At 37.2% G+C, this 21,815-nt stretch overlaps 1 protein-coding gene across 2 annotated transcripts in view; it reads left to right on the top strand.

Moving 5' to 3' along the window:
• LOC134804090 (homeobox protein caupolican) overlaps positions 1 to 21,815 on the top strand; it is a 70,406-nt gene that overhangs the window by 17,098 nt on the left and 31,493 nt on the right. Inside the window, exon 2 of one of the 2 annotated variants that reach the window (XM_063777010.1) lies at positions 17,764 to 18,074. In XM_063777010.1, coding sequence (XP_063633080.1) covers positions 17,796 to 18,074 — 279 coding nt within the window. In that variant the 5' untranslated portion in view covers positions 17,764 to 17,795. Of the gene's footprint in view, positions 1 to 17,747; positions 18,075 to 21,815 lie in introns of both variants that reach the window. The other variant, XM_063777009.1, reaches the window with a different exon arrangement.

Here is a 21,815-nt window from a genome sequence, read left to right as displayed (position 1 = left end):
TTTATGGGTGTATTTAACCCGATCTGGGTATATAAGGTCGACAATAGGTCCCTTGTTAATTTATTTATATAGGAATCAAGTGTCAAACAAAAACATTGTCACTAAACAGATATGGATGAAACCAGGGCCTCCAAAGCTGGAATTGAAACAGCGCCCTCTGCAATTTTTTTTTATCCCTTTGCCCTCTTATTCTTTTCTTTCGTATATGACATCCGTTTCAGTTTATAATTTATATAAGTAGTAACTAACTACTTAGTATTTCTACTTCAAATAATAAAAATTCAAATAAGTACATATGTATTTGCATAAAAATCATTCCATTGGTTCCCTGTTAGGTAGATATGGACATAGAGAAAAAAACTGGTCAAGTGCGAGTCGAACTCGCGTCCCAAGGGTTCCGTACTGCACACATTTTCGAACGAGCGAGCAAAGCGAAGTTCATAAGTACATTCAACTGTTCATTCAATTTTTGCACACACGGCTGGCTATATGTAATTTTGTTCGAAGTTCGCAAATTGCTGGCATCTCACTCTGTCACTCTAATTACGGTTTCATTGGAGTAAATGAGAAATCCCCGCAATTTGCGAACTTCGGTGTTCGCGGTAGACCCTCTGATATACGGCAGTTCAGCCTTCTCATTTAGCTACTCGTACTTAAACCAATTATTTTTCTGTTTGATCACTAACCTCCTAAAGCTCATCCTTCGACCGTGCGTGGAGGCGCACCTCTCTTGGATGCTTCAGGCCTTCGGCCAAACGCAGAGCTCGGCCTTCGACCTTCGCACTAGCTGTCCACACCACGTTTCACGTAAATCAATTGCGGTTGTGGCCCTGATAGAGCTTATCCGCAATTCTTATTCTTAAGTCCGGCTCACGCTTAGTTGCAGAAGTCTTATACGTTTTTCCAGTAATCTATAGGTATCGGGCCCAATCGCTTAACAAAAGATAGAACAAACTCAACGATCTCCTTTGCAGGAAGCATGCACATGTCGGAGGCTCCGGGCCTTCGACCTTCGCATTCAGACACTTGTACTATAATTGTTCTGTGTTTGAACACTCCTCCTTAGAACCTCCCGCAACTCGGCCTTCGGCCGTGCGTTTAAAAAAGCTACTGGGAGATGCTTCGGCCCTTCGGCCCTACGCGTAGCTCGGCCTTCGGCCTTCGCAAAAGCTGTCCACACCGAGTTTCACGTAAACCATTAAGGCTGTGTCCCAGAAACAGCCCAACCGCGTTTTTTTTTCTTAAGTCCGACTCACGCTTGACTCTAGATTTCTAATAGGTTTTCCTGTCATCTAGATGTAAAGAACTATTATGTGTATCTTTTCAAAATTTTAGACCCAGTAGTATCGGAGTTAAGGGGGGGGGGGGGGTGGTCATTTTTTGCCTATTTTCTTTAATAACTTCTAAACTATTTCATATAAAATTATAAAAAAAATTTATTTTAGATCCTCAAAATAAGCCCTTTCATTTAATATGTAACACGATATAGTTTGCAAAACTTTGTTTTTTAATTTTCTCATTTTCCCCCTAAAAGAGCCCCTTATGCTTAAAATTCATTTGTTTTTATTACATGTCCGTCTTTGGGTCACAGACTTCCATATGTGTACCAAATTTCAACTTAACTGGTCCAGTAGTTTTGGAGCAAATAGGCTGTGACAGACGGACAGACAGACGCACGAGTGATCCTATAAGGGTTCCGTTTTTTCCTTTTGAGTTACGGAACCCTAAAAATGCATAGAGTGCTCACTCCATACATCAGTATTAGAACCAAAATGACTATCATTTTCGTAGTCGACATCTAGCATCGAGTAGCGGAATTATCAGTAGGTTGACAATAGATGTTGCAACGACCGAAAAGTCTAAAGCTCAACAATTTTCAACTAATATTATAACCGGATTAACCAGAACTCTATTTTCAACTCCTTCTGCTTTTGATTTAGTTGTAAATTGTTGTTTAATACAATTTTCGTAAGTCGCGACACTAGAGAATTCTAGTATCAAGTAGCGGTACTGATAAACGATACCTAATATTATGTACTCGTACATGATCCGTATATTCTTGTTTGATCAAAACAGTTTGAATAGGTACCTACAACGTTTTATTATTCATTATATTAGCAACAGGCATAATTAGCCTGATTATTATAAATAGCTTTACAATGCCTAGAACGTCTCTTGTTTTAAGTTTTATAACAAAACATTTTTGTATTGTGTATACTAGTAATACTCGAAAATCATTGAAAAGCATTTCTATGTTGGTGGACATGAGACCATTAGTATATAGACGTAGGTATAGGGTAACCATCGTTAATATGTAGATAAAATTAACAATACAAATTTATCGGTTCTGTTTTATGACAATTGTAACATGCGGCCATGATACTCATGATCAGTGATCGTTAATTTTCCAGCAATTTTGGTGCAGCATTTTTGGTTAAAAGCATCTGTATGCCCTACTCTAGGTGGAATAGATATTTAGGGTTAATAACAGTTATATTAATCTTAACCAATCCTCTCCCTAGAAAAAAATTGAACAATATCCTTTATTTTTACTATGCTGCACCAAAATTGCTGGAAAATTTACGATCACTGCTCATGTTGCAAATACAGGATATTTGTCTCAATAAATTAGTAGTTTATTTACTACCTCTATGATAATTCTACACCGAACAACAATTTTAAACGAGCACGTTCAGTATATGACCCGCAAGGTCTGGTCAATAATCCGGGGCGAGTATAAAATGCAAAGGTGGTAACACGGGTTATTTCCGTAACACAGTCATCGATTAAGGAGCGACAGGCTGGCAATAAAGGCTGGCCGGGAACGGGATGTTTTGAATCGCCACCGATTTAATGGCACACGTAATAACCTATAATTCAAATTTCAATACTCGCAACGACACGAACAGTTTTATTTCACATTTCATAAATAATTGATAAACTCGGGCACTTGAGCAGTGATAAAGGAGTTGAAGCCGCCTGATTAATATGAAGAGCTGGTGCGATACAAGCACTCCAGCGCGCAAGTAGGAGAACCTTCAGCTGCCATGTTGTTACTACATTACTTGCCAATAAAATAAAACTTTATACCTACCAACCAAGTGGCATACTGTCGAATATTTTGTCCGTATAATTTTTCGTGTTAGGTTAGGTTAGTGGTAATAAAAGTTGCAGTACGTACTAACGTATAAGAAAAATCGTCATCATCATCATCATCATCATAATATCAGCCAGAGGACGTCCACTGCTGGACATAGGCCTCCCCCAAAGAGTGCCACAATGACCGGTCTTGCGCCACCCGCATCCAGCGGACAAGAAAAATCGTACCTACAGCTAAAATGTATTGTTTTAAATGACCGACGGGCGTTTGTAACCAAAGTTAAAGTAGATTTTACTGTAATGTATTTTTTTTCTACAAGTTATGATCAATATTTTTGGGTATTACAAAAGCGTAAGATGCAAAAGTAAATAAATACATCTTTGACATCTAGACACCTACTGTAGTACTTTGTATATACAAGCTACATATTTGCCATAAATTATACCTTCGTTCTAACTCTCATGTTGGCAGAAGTTAGACGAGTGGGGTAGTTATGTCAGGCCCATCAAAAGTGTAGGTCCGATATCAAGTTTAAGTTTAAGAATAAGTGTCGACTAACTTTAGTTGCAAATATAGTTCACGTCGTGATTATGAACACCAGTCTATTTCGGTGTTTATGGGTGTCGGCGTGTTTGGATCGCCCGAAGGGGTATTAAGCACTATAAAGTGCCAGTTATTATTAGAAAGCAATAGCTAGCACATGTTTGTTCCTTAGCAAAGGTCGTAAATATCACAAAACAATCCGCAACAACTTCATTAGTGAAATCAATGCGATGCCGAGAATGATTGAAGACACACAAATCGGGTCGACGCTGTCGAGATAAATTAAACATATATTTTTCCGATTGCGATAAAAATTAAAAGGTGGCGGTAAAAGGCCGTATTTGTGTGGGCGATGGAGCGCGGCGAGCTCCGGTTGCTCGCAAAAGAGTTGCAATTTTATGAATGAGTTGTTTGAATGAAACACTGTAATAAGGCGACGACGGAGCGCGTCGAAAAGCATGTGTTGAAAATTCAACTCCAATCGCCATTTCAACTGCATATTAATATTTGGGGCGACGTAAAATGTATCGAAAGTCATAAAACACGTACCCAATAACCGTCAATTCTTTATCGATTTGAAAACCAGCAACCTGTGTCGCCATTTAAAACTTTGCAATGAGAATAAGAACTTTGCATTCATTATAATACCTTAGCTAATACATTTGCAATCATTGAAGGAAGTGGCTCTAAAAAACTAGCATGATATCCTTAAGGCGGAGCTTGAAGAGCTAGAAAAGCATGACACAGCTTTTTCATGTCAGAAAATTATCGAAGCAAACTGGATGCAAATAGCGCATAGTGACCTAAAGCGAACATGACAACACGAAAAACGAACAAGCTGAATATGACGGTAATAAGCCGGTTTAACGCATACGCTGACTAGAAATTAGCTCCGGGCAATTTGTATAATGGTGTATTCGCAATAATGTGACCGGGTATGTCCAAGGTGAAGCTCTTGTACATGTATTTGTACTTGTTATAAGTACCTGTACACAACTTCGGAGGTATAACATTAAGTACATACCTTTGATGCTTGGAATAGTATATGATTGTCGAGCCGGTAATGCGTAAATTTGCAGGCGGAGTAAGTATGTACATATTAATCTTAAACGGTCGATCTTGTTAGTCCGTTTCATATAAATACGAAGCACTGCAAATGCCATTAGATACAAATGAGTGAAATAGATTTTTCTCAAAAATGTAGCAAAAATAAAAAATATCGATTATTCTAAGTAATTTTAAGTATTAAGTATTGGGTTATTAGGAATATTTCGAAAGGCTTATTATTAACCGGGCAACTAAAATATTAAATAGGAAATTTCATTGGGCATATAATAATATAATTTGGCTGTGCATTAATATTTTAGGGCCAAAAAAAAATATAAGCATCATATTATTAAAAAAAATGGCAGCAAAATCAAGCCACCCAAAAAAATTATAGGGAACTTAAAGTGATAGGTTGGCGATTAAAATAATAAATTGGCAACTAATATTGTAAAGCGATCATAAAATTTAGTTGCCATCTAGTTGTTCACACCTAAGTAATCAACTATAGTCATAACTGAGCATGTCGTTTCAGCTAGATAGGATTTTAACACGACAGCAGTTAAATTTAATGAATATTGGTCACTTTTTAAACAAAACACCTCAAATTAATTTACCAATACGAGTACGCAATGGTCAGTATACTTATAGTCCAAATTTCTAATCATGAAACGCCTAATGGCCAATATACCATTATATCTTTAAATTTTTAATTACTAATTTCAATAGTTACCATTGTGTTCTGCTACAGGCAACAGATAGGTGCGACGACGAGCAAAGCGAGGAGGAGCGTGTTAGGTTGACCGTGTAATGACCAAACAAAATATTTTAAAAGAACTTCATTTTTGAATTAATAGATAGCCGTTTTCTTTTTAAAATGTGCTTCATAAATGGTCTCCAATATAATAATTCAGTTGCCAAATAAATACTTGGTACCTGCCTACAAATAATCAAAGGCTGTAACGGCATTAAAATACAACTCATATTGATATATTTTAAGGCTCCGTTTTTGTTGCCAAACTATTATTTTTAGTACCCATTTCTATTTTTTTAAACTACCCAAATTCGATTAATTAGTTGACCGGTTAAATACGTGCCATTTCGAAATAGATATGTAACGAAAGTAAAAAAAAAAACAGATGAAGAGATATTATAGGATTCCTATTAGGTATTCCAAATTACGACCAAAGTATGCGCTATATTATTTAACCTAGTTTCATCTTACTGTATTATAAACAATGAAAATACACAAGGTTTAACGCCAGCCCTTTAAGAAGTACCTATAATTAAATTAAGAATACCATAAAAAAACGATTCAAGTGTATTTTACCCACATTGCTAACAGATCACCGACCGATAAGGTCTATTATGAATAGCCGACACGTTTTATACCTTTTCTGTTTCACTCGCACTTTGTAACGAAGACGGAATACAGAGTGTTCGTTTATTTTTAATGCTTTTTTGTATGTAACGGCAATACTACTGCGCACTTTGAACTAACAACTTAGATAAGACACAGTGATCCCTATAGTATAGGAGATAGGTTATATCGAGGTAGAGTTAAGCCAAGAAAAGTCTGCAGAGATTTTGACAGCACAACGCAGTGCAGGTGTTATTTTAAACGTCAAACTTCTGACGTATAAATAACACTGGCACTGCGTGTGCTGTCAAAATCTCTGCAGACTTTTCTTGGTCTAACTCTACATCATTTCATACAGCCACACGTATGTTGTAGTATTTAAAAAAATGGTAACTTATCATGAATTTTCGGGAATGTCTTTTGACAGTAAGTTTGTTTACCCTTTGTTAAATAAAAAAAATAGAATTTAAAGTCATGCCAATATTAATTAGGTAATATCATTATAATAAAAGCTATCTTTGACTCTTTCTTTTTTTGACGAACTTATATTATAAGAAGATGCATATTTACTCGTTTTCTTATTAGATTCAACAATGTGACCCAGTTAAATTCTTATTGGCCAACTCAGTAAATAGGACACAATCGAAGAACTTCATACTTACAGACATTACCTACGGTTTTATTCTACGTGAAAGGTTCAGGTGCCTGCAACACCTCAAAATCATCAAATACAAGATGCAGGTCGCATATGTATATTATGTATGTATATTCTGCGCCAGTTCATGATGTCAATCCATGTTCCTATCAATGTAGGTTTAATTTTACTGGCTTAATAATAAAAACACTAATCGGCGGTTTCTACGACGCAAGGTCACATTATTTACATATTCTTTTAAACAAAATCAGAACACCCCAATGATCCAGTAAATGATGAAAAAAAAACTACAAAATCCACGAAATGAGTAAGTTTGCTTTTGGCTACCTCCTGTAGATGTGACGACGGCCGTGAACGAGGCCAGCGGACAACTTTTATAATATTAATATGCATTCATTATCATTATACACCATTATTACGTATTTATCTTCACATTGCTGCTTTGCGGGCATTAGAATACGGCTGGCGGTTCGCTTTCAATATTTATTCTTCCCTAATTCTACCTTCATTAGGGAAGGTGTGAATTTCTTTAAGGCATTATGCATTTCGAGGGTGGGCCAATTCCGGCGTTATCGGCGCGGATATCTCGACAGGATGCGGTCGAAATAGACACTCGCGATCCACCATGTAATTGTCCAATTAAGTCACAATTTTATGTAAATAAGTTTTGATGGAAAACAATTGATCTCGTTTACACGAGGAAAGGTGCGTGCACGGGCTTAACGGCTCACAGCGGGAGTTGACTGACACTTCATTAAGAGAATACCCGGCAGGATTATCTCTCGCGAAAGTCACATGTCGGACATAGAAGAATCACGCGCGGCTGCTCCGACCGCACTTATCTAAGATCGTCGGAAACACATTAGGAAAAAACGAATGCTTAGTTAATTAATTAGTGTTTTCCTATTCACGCGAACGGGGCCGGCACGTCAGTGCGCAATTAAGGACGGATCACACGGCACTCGGTAATGCCACCACCACATGACAGATTGTCACTGCACCTACACATATGACTGCTTGTGGAAAGCTAATAAAACTGTTCTACATTCTTATTTTTATGTCCGTTTTGTGTAGTTTGACATTAAAATCGCATCTTTAACAAGTTACATAAGTGTTATGTGCTTTTTATTGACATGTTTTCGTTAAAGCTGTTTTTTCTCTGGCATCGGATATAATCTGTCACATGAGATTTGTTTTGAAATGATCTATGTATTACATCTGCTTATGCGTTTTGAACACCAACTTGACAATTGTGATAAATTAGGAACAAAAATAAAGAAAACAGTAGTTATATGTGTAGTTAATAGAATATTAAGCAGGTTTTTCCTTAATTTTGATATTTACTTGTTTTTGTTATTACAAAACTGTAAATTCCCAAGCGGATGTAACTAAACACTATTCGTCATTTCCCAATGGAACATGTTAATTATACTCGATTGCTGATATTTGTTATTATCGAAGGTCAAGCCCGATAAGTAGAGCGAATGGGATTATAAATTAGAATTACCTATGAATAATCTATGGGAGTGTCTTATTTGAATGGACAATAGGGTATTTGACTACTTGTCAAATCAGTTTCTTTTTTCGATCTGTCAAAACGATTTTGCTCCTATGGAATTTATATGAAACACTAGCTTGTGACGTCATATGCAATCAAATTACCTACTCTTTATAGTTTTATACGGGTTTTTTAAATATAAATTATGTCTAAAAATAACGTTTCTCTATTAATCTTCTGGTGCTTTATTCGATGCATGATGTAAAATAATTTATTTTAAATACAGTCAAATACCCTATTTTAATTACGATATTATTAGGAGCTTAAAATTTAAATCACAAATGTCTACAACTCAAATCAAGCCTGCGTCCTATCTACTTGAACGTTCAAGCAGAACGTTTCATTTAATTTCATTTCATTTAAAACTTGTCCTATACCTATTATGTTACATATTACTATTCCTTGGGTTTCCAGTTACGCTATGAGATTGGTTAAAATCCGTCCAGCTATGTTGTCATATTGTCACCTACCAATTTACCAATATCTCTTATTAGTTATTATAATATTACCAATATATTTTTTACAGACATACATAATTCATAGACGCGCTACAAGCCTCAGTTAGCTGTTAATCGTTTGTCTTAATCTGTCATTTTGACTTACATAAGTATTCGTAAAAAGGCTTAAAACATAAATTAACTAATTGATCTTGTAAGGTTTTATGAATAAAAGGTTATATTGTCCTTTGGTTAATAGTCTATGAGAAGTTAAATATGAAATGCGGTACAGGTAATGGGATTTATCCGTTTATATAAATGTGAGTTTACAAGTGGACTGGCAAAGTAAAAGATATAAATTTTCGTTGGCTATTGGTCAGGATGCGTAGCCAACATGCCAATCGTTTACGTTCCGTAGCGAACGGAACGCAACCGTCACTGTCGCACTATTATGGAAGAGTGATAGAGAGACACAAAGCGTTTCGTTATGGTGGCGCAAACGATTGTTACCTTGGCTAGTCATCCAGGTGTCTGGAGCTGCTTGGCGATGATAATCCAGGGGCAGTTACCGCCGACACTGAGCGAGCGACCTAAAACGGCTGTTTTGAGCGACAAAGGCGACTCGATGTGATGCGATACTATATGACACGATTCGTCCGATGCGTATGTGTATATGACATTTTACAGTGATATCGATTTATCATATCTTGTACACATCGCGTCACTTTTATACGTATTAGTTTTGTCGCTAGGACAATGCCTTGTTCGGGGTGAAACGGTATCAAATAACTATTCCACACTGAAAAAAAAACCTGGTACTGGTAACCAGAATCTGGTTAGCTGTACTATATTGTCTTGTTGTATATGTGACGACAGGACACTTTGTAAACATAACCAGACCATTCTTGTTAAATTAAATTTGTTAATTCTATGAAGTGTATAGTAGTGGGTATTAGACTTTTAGTAAACCCAACTAGCCGGTCTGTTAATGGTTACTAAATAATACAGTAACATATACGTTCCTGTCCTGTTGTTATAACAAGGTATTCAGTATATGTAACTGAACGATTTGTGCGGTGTACTGGTTTTATATTGTTCACGTTACCAGAACGCACTGTGCTAATGGGGCTTCTAAGCGAGCCATATGTTCACTGCAATATGTGGCCGGCAACTATTGGTGTCCTCTTACTCACATGTTAGAGAGGGACACTAATAGTTGCCGGCCACATATTGCAGTGAACATATGGCCCGTTTAGAAGTCCCTTCAGCACAGTGGGTTCTGGTTACGTGAACAATATATATTATTTATTATTTAAATTTATTTAAAATTTAAATCAGGCAACAAGGCCCATATTACAAATACCTTACAGACTAACATACATATATATATATATTATAAACTTAAAAACTAAACACTATTTATGCGACAAAACGGCGTGGCTCCGTTGAACAATATATAACCAGTACACTGCTCTTCTAGTAAATACAGACAAGTTTTTAAGCACACTTATTTTTTTTATTTTATTGATCAAATAAGTAACACAGCATTACAGTAAAACCAAGGCACTGTGACACTACAAAAGAAAAAAACATTTTGTCTCCACAAATAAAACAATAGACACAAAAATGACATACAAATTAAACATTGGATTTGGGCGACGACGTATAACAGCATGGCTCCGTAGCGTCGTCTGACTCGGCGCAGGATTCGGCAGGTTGCCCCGGAACCGCCGAAACACCACACCCTTCGGCCAGAAGTCCGCGCTTGCGATGGTGTCCTGCAGAGGCCGCGGCACGCGCACTACAAATGAACTGAAGTGCACATAGTGACGCGACTGTAGCTGGTGCACCCTCAGCGTGTAGCCAGTCTTCCGGCGGACGTACTCCACCACCTCGTCGGCCCCGGCGGAGTAATGCAGGCGAGACACGTAGAGCGCCTTACTCGGTGTCGCAACTCGTAGGCCAGAATTAACCGGCTGCGCAGTGCCACACAGAGTTTTACGAGGCGCCCTGCGCGCCTTGCGTTTCCTTTCCACCAGTGTGAATCCCTCCTTATCCACATCGGTGCGGGAGGACTTTTCCTTAATCGGAGCCCGCACATTTCACTGTGTCAGCAACACGCAAACAACACGCACTTATACTATACACTTGTACTAGTTTACAATAAAATTATGGACAGGATCTACGTAAATAAAACATCGACCGGCCGGAACGTAAGACGCTGGCGTAATGGCTGCCGTTCTGTGACTTGCGCAATTCGTTTCTCCGCCCCCCGCCAGCCGCGCATACACCGTGGTGTTGGCACAACTGTTTGATTCGTTCAGACTACAATGCATTATAGTAACCACAACATAATAACTTGTAACGTGTACACTCGTATCTTTATTTTTACATATCAATAGTTAGTGTTACGATGCATATATTAAACGAGACAAACGTTTAATATTTACAACACTTGCATCTTTACATATACAACGAAATTGTAAGCAGTACTAAATTGCATTTAACTAGAATTAAACAGTGATGTTTAAAAAACAAGTTTTACACGATACAAAATTTTTTGTTATTACTACCGGATTTTAGTAGGTATAACTATATTTTTAATTACTATACGTTCTGGTAGTATTGTAGAAAATTATTTTTTTCGGTGCAAAAGTTAAAAGTCCCGAGATATATAGCGATGTAACAGAAAGCTAGACGAACAGAGTCGCACCATGAGGGTTCCTTTTTGGTACGAAACCCTAAAATAGTGATTCTAAATCGGCATTATTAGCACCTTGTGAATAAATTAATATTCATGTTTCTATGCAAGCCAGGTAAGCTTTTGGCTATCAAAATCAAACAGCCTCTAAAAAAAGTAAAAACATTCTTTAACCGATTTAAGACACTTAAGTGATCCCTTCGGTGCTCCATGAACAAAGTTTTGTACGGAGCACTAACAAGACGAATTAGACGAATTAAGTTATTGCTCACGCGCAGAGGTCAACATTATCAAGACTCCTGGTCCTATTTGTTGGGACGTTAGTTTTATGATTTGTTCCAATTTTAAGCACATTTCTAGGAACTTATTTCTTGAGCAGTTAGGTATATAATGTCGGTACATCCACAAACCTTTCCGCATTAAAAAATAGTGAACTAAAGCCGCATGTAAAATGTTATCTTACGCATTCCTTGTGTTAAGGAATCCGTTTTATTAATAAAATAACGGAACCTCAAAGGCAGAACACAGGTCCAATTGTGTGTCGCAAGAAAGCGTAACACAGATGTAACATATAAAAATATGTAATAATTAACCAGCGTTAGCTGAAACAGTTGTTGTTAAACAAATATAAAAATCGGGCCGGTAATAAATCAGTTTCATGGAAAAAATCGGGACGGTATAATCGCGTGGTTTTCTCATGCCGAGGAACGCGCGCAACCGCCGTGACGTACGCTTATCACCAGCTCTATCAATTGTCATGCTTCTTCATTAACCGACTAGATATGAGCGGATTAAATAGGCGGAATATGGTCTAATCTGTGAGCTTATTCTAGATTCTGTAATTAATAAAGAATATCTGCCTCAAAGTGATAATGTCTATATAGTCCGTGGTCTTCACTTAATTATACGGCAAATGATGATGATGGAATTTCCTTTTGCAGAGTTGCTCCATTTGTCTCTCAGATTGATTTAAGAAGGGGAGCCAATCGAATTTTTGATGCAAAATTTTGACTTAAGGAGGGCTGCCCCCCAAAATTTGTAAAAAAATAGTTTTGCCTTGTAGTCAAGTTTGGTATCATTTTCGTGTAATTTAAGGATGCTGAATTCATTTCTGAACTTTAATTTATACGTTTTCATATAAAAAAAATGAAAAAATTAAATTCTACTTTATGATTTTTATCTAATAAAAGCCAATATTTTTTTAATATTAATATGTAGATAAAAAACAATAATTTTACGAAAAAGCCCTATTATTCCTCATTATAAGAAGTATACACATAGTATATGTATTTTAATAAGATGTGTACAAAATAAAATAAAATGTTGAGTTACTTTCGACAAAAATTCAATTGAATAGGATACGTACAACGATATGGTTTAAACTATGTCATTGTGTATGTATGGACTTGAGAACAAATAATACGAAGTAAATTGGTACTAGAATGAATATATGTATATAAAAAAAAACTGTTTTACTACAATGAACAATTAGTAACTAAATAATGTATACTTAATATTGATTATCTTCTATATCATCTATGACTGTTCCGTTGTATATTACACTGCAACAAATGAAATAAAAATAAGTGTTAAAAGTAATACACTCAAGAGCAATTAAAATAGGTTTCATCATCATCATAATTCTTAAGAACCTGGCTCTTGTCGGTGGAGTAATCGCCATTCCGTTCTTCTCTCTGCCACTGTTTTGAGCTCCTGATACCTCACTACGTTGATTTTCTCTTTGGCCTGGTCCAAATACGCACGATTCGGTCTTCCTCTGCCTCTCTGTTTTTCTTTTCTGCCTTCAATTATAGATTGTACGTAAGTATCGTGACGTATCAGGTGCCCCAACATGTTTCCCCTTCTGTTTTCAACTGTTCTCAGCAGAGATCTCTATTCGCGTACCAAATTTAGTACTTCCGTGTTAGTTTTCCTCTCTTTCCAGCTTATACCTTCCATTCTTCAAATGGGTTACATTGTATATTATTTCCTAAAAAGATTTTGAGAAGCTATGTGAACAAAACATTACCTGTAATTGTCGCAGGATCCTCTGCAGTTGCATAAAAGTGTGCATGGCAGGCCTTGTTTTATGCAGGAACATTGACCTTTATAGGCTTTCTTGCAGCCACATCTTGTTATTTGGCTGATGGATTACCAGATATAGAGCTGGGTGGTCCACCTAGGCTTCCAGACTTCTCCGGTATCTGTCCAGCCCCAGTCCGCCGTCCATAATTTATGATTTTATGGGACAAATCACCTCCTCACCCTAGCCCACCGCACCAAAAATCAAGATGGCTCCCCTTCCTAAAATGGCCTAAGGATCCTAAAGACTCACTATGCAAAAGGGGATCTCATCATCATCAAAAGCCATGAATTGCATAGCTCACATCTTTGTATCCTATTTAGTGAGCTTGTGTTCGAAAGTAGGTCTAAATATATATTTTTTTCATCCGGAGTTATCAAATTAACATATTCATGTTTATACTTTTTTTAATGAGGAATAATAGGGCTTCTTCGTAAAATTATTGTTTTTTGTCCACATATAAAAATTAAAAAAGCGGCTTTTATTTGAAAAAAATCGAAACGTCGAATTAATTTTTTTCTTTTTTTAAAAGAGTTTTATATGAAAACGTATAAATTAAATATCAGAAATGAATTCAGCATCCTTAAATTACACGAAAATGATACCAAACTTGACCACAAGGCAATTTTTTTTTTTACAAATTTTGGGGGGCACCCCTCCTTAAGTCAAAATTTTGCATCAAAATTTCGATTGGCTCCCCTTCCTAAATCAATCTGTAAGTAAGTCAAAAGGAGCAACTGTGTAAAAGGAAATTCCATCATCATCATTTGCCGTATATCGCACTTTTTTGTCGTGAGCGCCACGGACTAATACGATCCATGACTTATTTCCGGTTGTTGCAAATTCTATGAGATTAAAATTCGTTGTACTTTGATGTGACCCACTTCAATTGTCAGTGCATAAATGCCGTCTGAACTTTATTGTTGTCTATCAATCATTTTAAAGATTTTTATTGGGGAGTTGCTTTTACACTGTGGATGAAATTATTGATAATTTTTAAGATTTAGGCATGTATTTCAAACACAATACCTGTATTGTTTTTATGACTATCACTATGAAAATTAAAACGCCTAATATCTAGTAGGTAAAAAATAATATCAGACGTGGTCTAAAACATTGCAATGTCAGTTGATCTCCTTCACATTGATGTTACATATACAATAGATATTTACTTTACTAACTAAACGTGCTTTGCCTATCCCTTTTGGGAAATCAGCTACGAGTATGAGTGAATGTAGAAATTAAATAAATATTTTAATGAGATGTTATGGAGAGCACCTCGGTGTCGGCGAGGCCAGCCCGGGTAGGTACCTGGGGACCGCTCTGCCACCACGGTTAGTCAAGCGACAAACGTGTCATCGATATTTTTTGCCCGACTGATGTCTTTAACGAAATTCATGTCATTGGGTCCGATTTCTTTTAGATTAACATTTTTTTACGTTATTTAACAAATAGATCGGTCCCTTATACGCTCAAATATTCAGTTACATGGTTTAACACTTAAAAGGGCTTAACGACTCTAACACATCCTGCGGGTTACGATAAAAAATACGACAAAAAGAGAATACTTCTCGTGTTTGTTTTTTAAAAGATGTCTGCTGTAGATAAGGTGCAGCGGCACTTTAATCCTCGAACCGTCTGATATTTGAAAAGGATATGATGACAACTTTTTTGTGTTCTTTATCTAATAAGCACCTATAAGTGCGCAACCAATACTTAAGTCAGCGCGCGGTATCCGACCGTTTCCCTTTAAATACTTACACTAATTAATCGCGGTTAGATAATGACAAAGCTGCAAGGAACGCAAGTTCATGTAGATAATCGAGGAAAACTGATTTAACGTAAAGTTGGGGTAACGATAGTAGGTAGTAGGTACCTACGAGTACTTAAAATTGTTATTCATTTCATTCACAACTACAGGATGGGTCCGAAGAATCCGCCCAAAGAGGTAAAAATGTAATATGTCGCTTTTAAATTCCGCTATGTGATGTGGCAAATCTGCAGGAAAGAATACTGTGAAAGCACTAGGTACATAAAGCTAGCTTTAGCTTTCACGGGTTCATTTCGGTTTTCAATTGGTTGACATTTTCAACATTGATGGTCTAATTTTGTTGTTTTGATTTATAAATGTTCTGGAACATTATAAATAAATCCACATCGCATAAGAAAATAGCACATATTTGTAAACGGCGCGCGTGATAGGTCTCGCTACGGTAAACAATTTATACTACTAACAGTGATTAACTCGATTGATAGGTAATTTAGGTACGGTTTATGTATAAATAGCTCCTAAACTACTTAAGGTTTTTTAGTCTAACGCACGTTACTTCTTCCTACAATAAGGATTCGAATTGTTCTGAAACATCGACACTGCGTGGGTAAATACTTGTATTATCGGTTTAGGTATTAGGAACTAGCTGCGCTCGCGACTCCATCCGCGATAAATTTCTCAATCATGGGTAAAACATTCTTAAAAACAGTATTGAAAATAAAACGCAAAAGAATAAAGAAAACAACTAACTGACAATTTTTGTCTACGTTTTGTCTTGCTTACGTGTTTTGTATGGCACATATTTAGAAATTCTTTTTAATGCGTTACTATAAATGAGAAACAAAAACCTACTAATTATTATTAATACTTTTTTTTAAATATGCCAATACAACTAGAAAAGTTTTTTACCTATACAATACAGGTCATGAAAAGAAGGTAAAGTTACTCTGACTTCTCAAATTAAGCCACAGCCGGAAAGATCTCTGTCAAATTAATCAACAAGAACAGCCCGACAATAAAATTGGTACTGGACTGGTACACACGCAGCAATCACAATGGCCACTGCGCGGTAAACAATATCAAGTATTTAGGTACTACAGAAATTATGTTCTTCCATTCGACAAATAGATAGGTACTCGTATCGTTTGTATGGATTGAACCCTTTTAAGCACCGGCATCGTTTTCAGCTGCGTGCTCGCTTCAGACCAATATGATTACTATTGTCATGACCTTTAAGTCGAACGAGCCACATTCAAACTGTAGCCGTAGAACCCGTCATGCACACTGTTAGCGAGCAAGGATTAAACACTATGTAATGCAGGGTATGTTATGTAGGTAATTCAGGGATTCGTCGCAGAACGGCTTCGGGATTACCTCTATAATACCCTGAACACAACAAATGTTTTTAGCCTCTGAGTGATAAGAGTGGGTAAACTAGTGTTTAAACTGAAGTAACTATAGACCAGGAAAAGTTTGAACGAGTGAATCGCAGGCGAGGTAGCGGGTGGCATGGCGCGTTTAGGGAGAGAGTGAAGCCATACTCCGGGCACATGGGTCAGCTTAGCGTAGTCCACCCTCACAGTCAACCGCGCCTTTACTTTACGCCTTACGTCCACAAGAAACAATGCTCTTTGACTTATTAAACCTCCGCGTCGCTCACAATCACATCCAGTGCTGCTATTACTTTAAGTTCACATCGACGGAAATTATTTTCAAACATCAATAAATCCTGGAAACATAACAGCAAAGGGCACAAAAGACGTATTAATTACGATTTTCTTTGAAATAAATTGACAGAGCGTTGTATCATAAGCGGTCGGGTGGCATTTCTCGGTTCCTAATCCCATTGAAGTTACAATAAAATCTCGGACAGCCGGGACCATTTTTCATTCGAACGACAAATATTTAGAAAGCTATTTATCCGCGTACGAGTCTGCACATTGGATAAAGGCCGTGGCGCATTGTGCTCCGACAACCGCCGGATGTTTATTCTGCGACCGCGATATCGATTCAGGTAGGCCGGCGAATAAATCTATTACAACAATAATAGCCTATTGTTATTAAATATGAATTCTTCAAAGGATATTAGTTTTGCTTCCACGTCTAATCTAATTTTGTCACACAGAAAAGGGTAGAGAATCGTCTGACGATGTGAGCGGCACGCCCAGTTCCCGACGTCCCCTTTGCATACTCACATTTAATTCACATTTACTATCCATCAACGGGAGCTATGCTAATCGCATTGTCTATGCTTTCATCAATACAGTTCAGCCGTTGGCTCGTTCGCAGGGTCATAATAGATTTTGCACGTAACTAAGTCAGCATACCACGCCCATGTCAATGTTTGTTAGCGTTACATCTGCCTGTGCGACTGTCGCTTTGCGTTAGGAGGCCTCCATTAACCATTATTGTATATGTGTACTTTGATCGTGTACTTTTGCAACAGCGAATGTGAAAACGCGCCATAAAGGCATTTCAAAATTTACAACTTACAGAGCACCATATCGACAGCCTCCAACAGTCCGCCGCCGGCGACGGCCGGGATGAGCGGCGCGGGCGGCGGTGCGGCGCGGCCCGGCTCGCCCGCGCCCGCCGCGCCGCGCTGCTGCGACACCGGCCGGCCCATCTTCCAGGACCCTATAACCGGCCAGACGGTCTGTTCCTGCCAGTACGAGTTCCTCAACTACCAGCGGTTGGCGTCGGGCGTGCCGCTGTCCATGTACAGCGCGCCCTACTCGGACGCCGCCGCCGCCACCGCGGCCGGCATGGCCGCCTACTTCCCTGCCCTGGCCGCCGACCAACCGCCTTTCTACACTAACGCCGTTAGTACCTTTTGTTTTCTCTTGTGCCTTGGGACATAATTTCACTTATCGAGAGTTATTAATTCCTTTAAAACAAGGCAGTGTTAGTTACAATAAAAAAATACTCGTTTTATAACCGGGTGGACCTTGTAACACGAGCAAATAATTAAAACATACTTATTGTACTCCAAACGATAAAACTTTTGGTTAAATTTTTAAAATTATGAAGTCTTAGACTTCCTATTTTTCATACACATTAATTATTATCTTCAATGTAGGTACGCTATCATCATTGTCATTGACGTTGTTTGTCACGCTTTAAATATAAAATTTACAATAGGACATTGCGTCTTAGTAATATACTATAAAGTGTACTAAAAAAAAAGTTGCTGAACAAATGTTCAGTTTCAGGAGTACAGCCTACATTTATTGTTCCTGTTACAGGGCCCACCCGGTATAGGTATATCGTGCGTGAATTAACTATAGGTAGCTACACTAGGTACGTTTGTTTTCCGCGGTGTTTGCTAAACCATGTTACCTAAGTAAGGACCACAATACCTCAAAGCAGGCAATCTTGACCTGGTTTGTGTTTTAAAAAATCCATGTTATTCAACTTATGTCCGGGGTCTATTAAATAATTTTCCTCCTCATACTTCTTCAATTTGCGTCCATATACCTACATCTCCATTCGATCATCTCTCTCTTTATAAAATTGTGTCTGTAAATTATGCATAAACACAATAATTACAATGTTTACATTTCAGTCAAGATGCGAAGGTAAGATCACTTGGACGAACTTGCTAATATCTCTTGTAATGTTAATTATTAACTTCTATAATATCATATTAATGTTCAAGAAGAGCTACTTTATTGCGACGAGCGCGTTTAATATATATTAGTTAGTAAATCCGGTCTGTTTTATCATTTGTTTTATACCTACCTATTTGACTTACTCAAACACCCGAGGATTTAGTTACGAAGTAGGTATCAATTGATCAGAAGTGTTGTCAAGCGATAGTTTCAGCATTATCATCAGAATAGGCATAGGCGAGCAGGCTATAACGAAATACATACATAATGAAATATGCAGCGTAACTCGCTGGGCACTTACTTTACTATTAATTTATGCTCACTTACATATAATTTACCGCTGAGATGTAATTTACGAATTTGACATCGAAAGGATACGTTATTAGGTACAGTTATGAACTAAATTACACAATATGTACGGTATTATAGAAAATATTCAAGGGTGACATCTAATTTGATGCATTCCTTCAAAGAGCTAGGTAGGTACTAGAGTGAACATGCAACAAATATTAATATAACCTCAGTCGTGTATGTACAAGATTTCTTGTTTGTAATAAACAAAAGTAAGTAGGACCATTTTAACAAATTACTCCGCTGCAAGTTTAATATTTTCGTTTTTAGTGTATTTTTATCTTGACGAAGAAATTGCGGCTATATACCGAATAGAGATAGATTTTTGTTCTACTAAGACATAGAGTCTTAGTAGAACAAAAATCTACGTATCGTACGTTATAAGTGCTATTGGTTACAATGGAAATGGTGATGTATTTTCCTGATTATCAATAGAGATAGAATACTAAGTAGTATAATTGACTGAGCGTTTCAGGTTGGGCAGAAATCCTTGTGTATGCCCGGCCACTCCGGATATTCTTCTCTGCAGGTCGCATTATTCAACAGAATCTCGTGAAATTTTGTGAGCAGATTTGATAGTTAAATAGATTTTTTCTGTTAGCTCACAGCTCACAGAGCCACTAGTTTAACATGTATAGCCAAATCTGTTCGAAATGAACTGACCGATGATATACCTACATATAAACATAACAAAGTTTTAAGTAAGTACCTACAACACATAAAGCTATTACCAAAAGGCAATTAGTTTAAGGCGCGTTAAGCGGCCGCACGGATAATGAGCGGAGAACTACCTCAAACAAGGAAGATTAACCTCGAAACCGTACAAGTGGAGGTTCGGCAAAATGGCTCAAAACAGCTACATACGCACGTGCTACATGTAATACTATCTACATAATAACTACATAACATACTTTACAAGATGAATTTAGCTTTTCGCCGTATAGCACATGTAAAAACCTAATAACAGTTGCAAAAACATTAATTATACGTACTCAAGTAAATTAATACATATTACGGTAAAAAGAAAAAAATACTAGTAAATATATTGCCTATCAGTTTAAATCGATTCGTATTAGCGTTCGCGACCAGTCCCATAATCCGATAAAGCTGTAATTTTGTCGAAATCTTATTAAGTCTTAAAGTAATTATGTTTAAAGAAGCCCAATACCGCGGGATCAAGATATCATCTCATTCTGTAAGATTATTAGTATCTAAAGCGCAGCAGCTTACCGGTTATCATTCATTTCACTCTTGACACCTGCAACAATAGGAATTACTGAAAAATAATAAGGTTCGGATGTCAAAATAGTTTGTTTTTTAGACGCTGTCGTCCTCGCGCGCTAAGTACCACCGCGGGGACGACGTGTACCTTATAAAGCTCACGTATAAATTAGAATAATCTGATGATGTATGACCTTTTTGTCCGTTATTTCATAAAAAGTTGTATCAAGCTCCATTCGGATTTAACGGCTTTATATGTTCGACGATTCCTTTATCACCGATTAGGTCTTGTTTTCATAACATCCTGTTTTAATTTACTTATTAAATGCAAGCAACATTATTTATGGTTGTAAAACTTATAGGTCATTGCATTTAAACCCGATAAATCTATAGGTATTGGTGTTATTCTAATATTTAGTCACTATAATAAGTGTAATAGGTTCATGAATACCATTGCGTTTGAATGAATACAGGAAATTTTAACGGTGTGTATTAAGGGCCTAACAAAACGTCCTGCAACTTGAAAGTCAGCACCACCGCTGGTGTTATACGAAGCTTTAAGCTCGAACCCGTGTGTGGGTAGAGACTTTGAATGATAATGATCATAACAACATAAAAGTAGCCACGGTGCGTAATATATGGCGCGTAGTAAAACTTTTGGAGGAAGGTGTTAAAAGGTGGGGCCGTGAACGTGTCCCGGCAGATGATTCAATCATTCATGGAGATATGATCGTATATCATCGGTGGCGAAAGTGTGAGCTTGCTCGCTCCTTGCTCGCCTTCAATGGGATCCTGCCTCCGCGTTTTTTTCACGCCTTTTATTTTGTCTACGATTCATTATTTTTTTACTCTTTAAGGGTAGTCTAATGTTATGTTTTTATAGCCTTTTTTTGTACTGTGTTGAATTCGTTGTCAGATTATAAAATGTTTCTATGCCGTCTTTGTAAGGGCGGGTGGTGAATACTGTAAACAAACATAAATTATCTAATCTCTGAAAACAACTTATTATAGTTATACGATTTTGATTCGATACCTACTTAGGTAAGGTATTAGTAAGGTTCAACAAGGTGAACAAGAGTGAACTAAACATAATTATTACAAGTTGGGATAATGCGCTTAGTAATCGTTTTGCATTTTGTAGGTAGGTACTAATTATCCGATTTACTTTTAGCATGGTATAATAATATACTCCGCCTGGTACTCTATTCCGAGATTCGCGTATGACCTAACTGACACGGGCCTACGTCATCATGCTGTTTACAGGTTCTCAAACTTTAAAATGTGGGAGAATTTTAACCAACGGTGAAAATTATTTTAACGGCATTCATTTTAAGTTATTCATGTAGAAACATAGTAAAATAAAACAAATCTAATGTATTA

This window comes from Cydia splendana, chromosome Z, assembly GCF_910591565.1.
Source record: "Cydia splendana chromosome Z, ilCydSple1.2, whole genome shotgun sequence".
NCBI lineage: Eukaryota > Metazoa > Arthropoda > Insecta > Lepidoptera > Tortricidae > Cydia > Cydia splendana.
The sequence above is the reverse complement of the archived record's forward strand: the minus strand, read 5'-3'. Positions and strand labels throughout refer to the sequence as shown.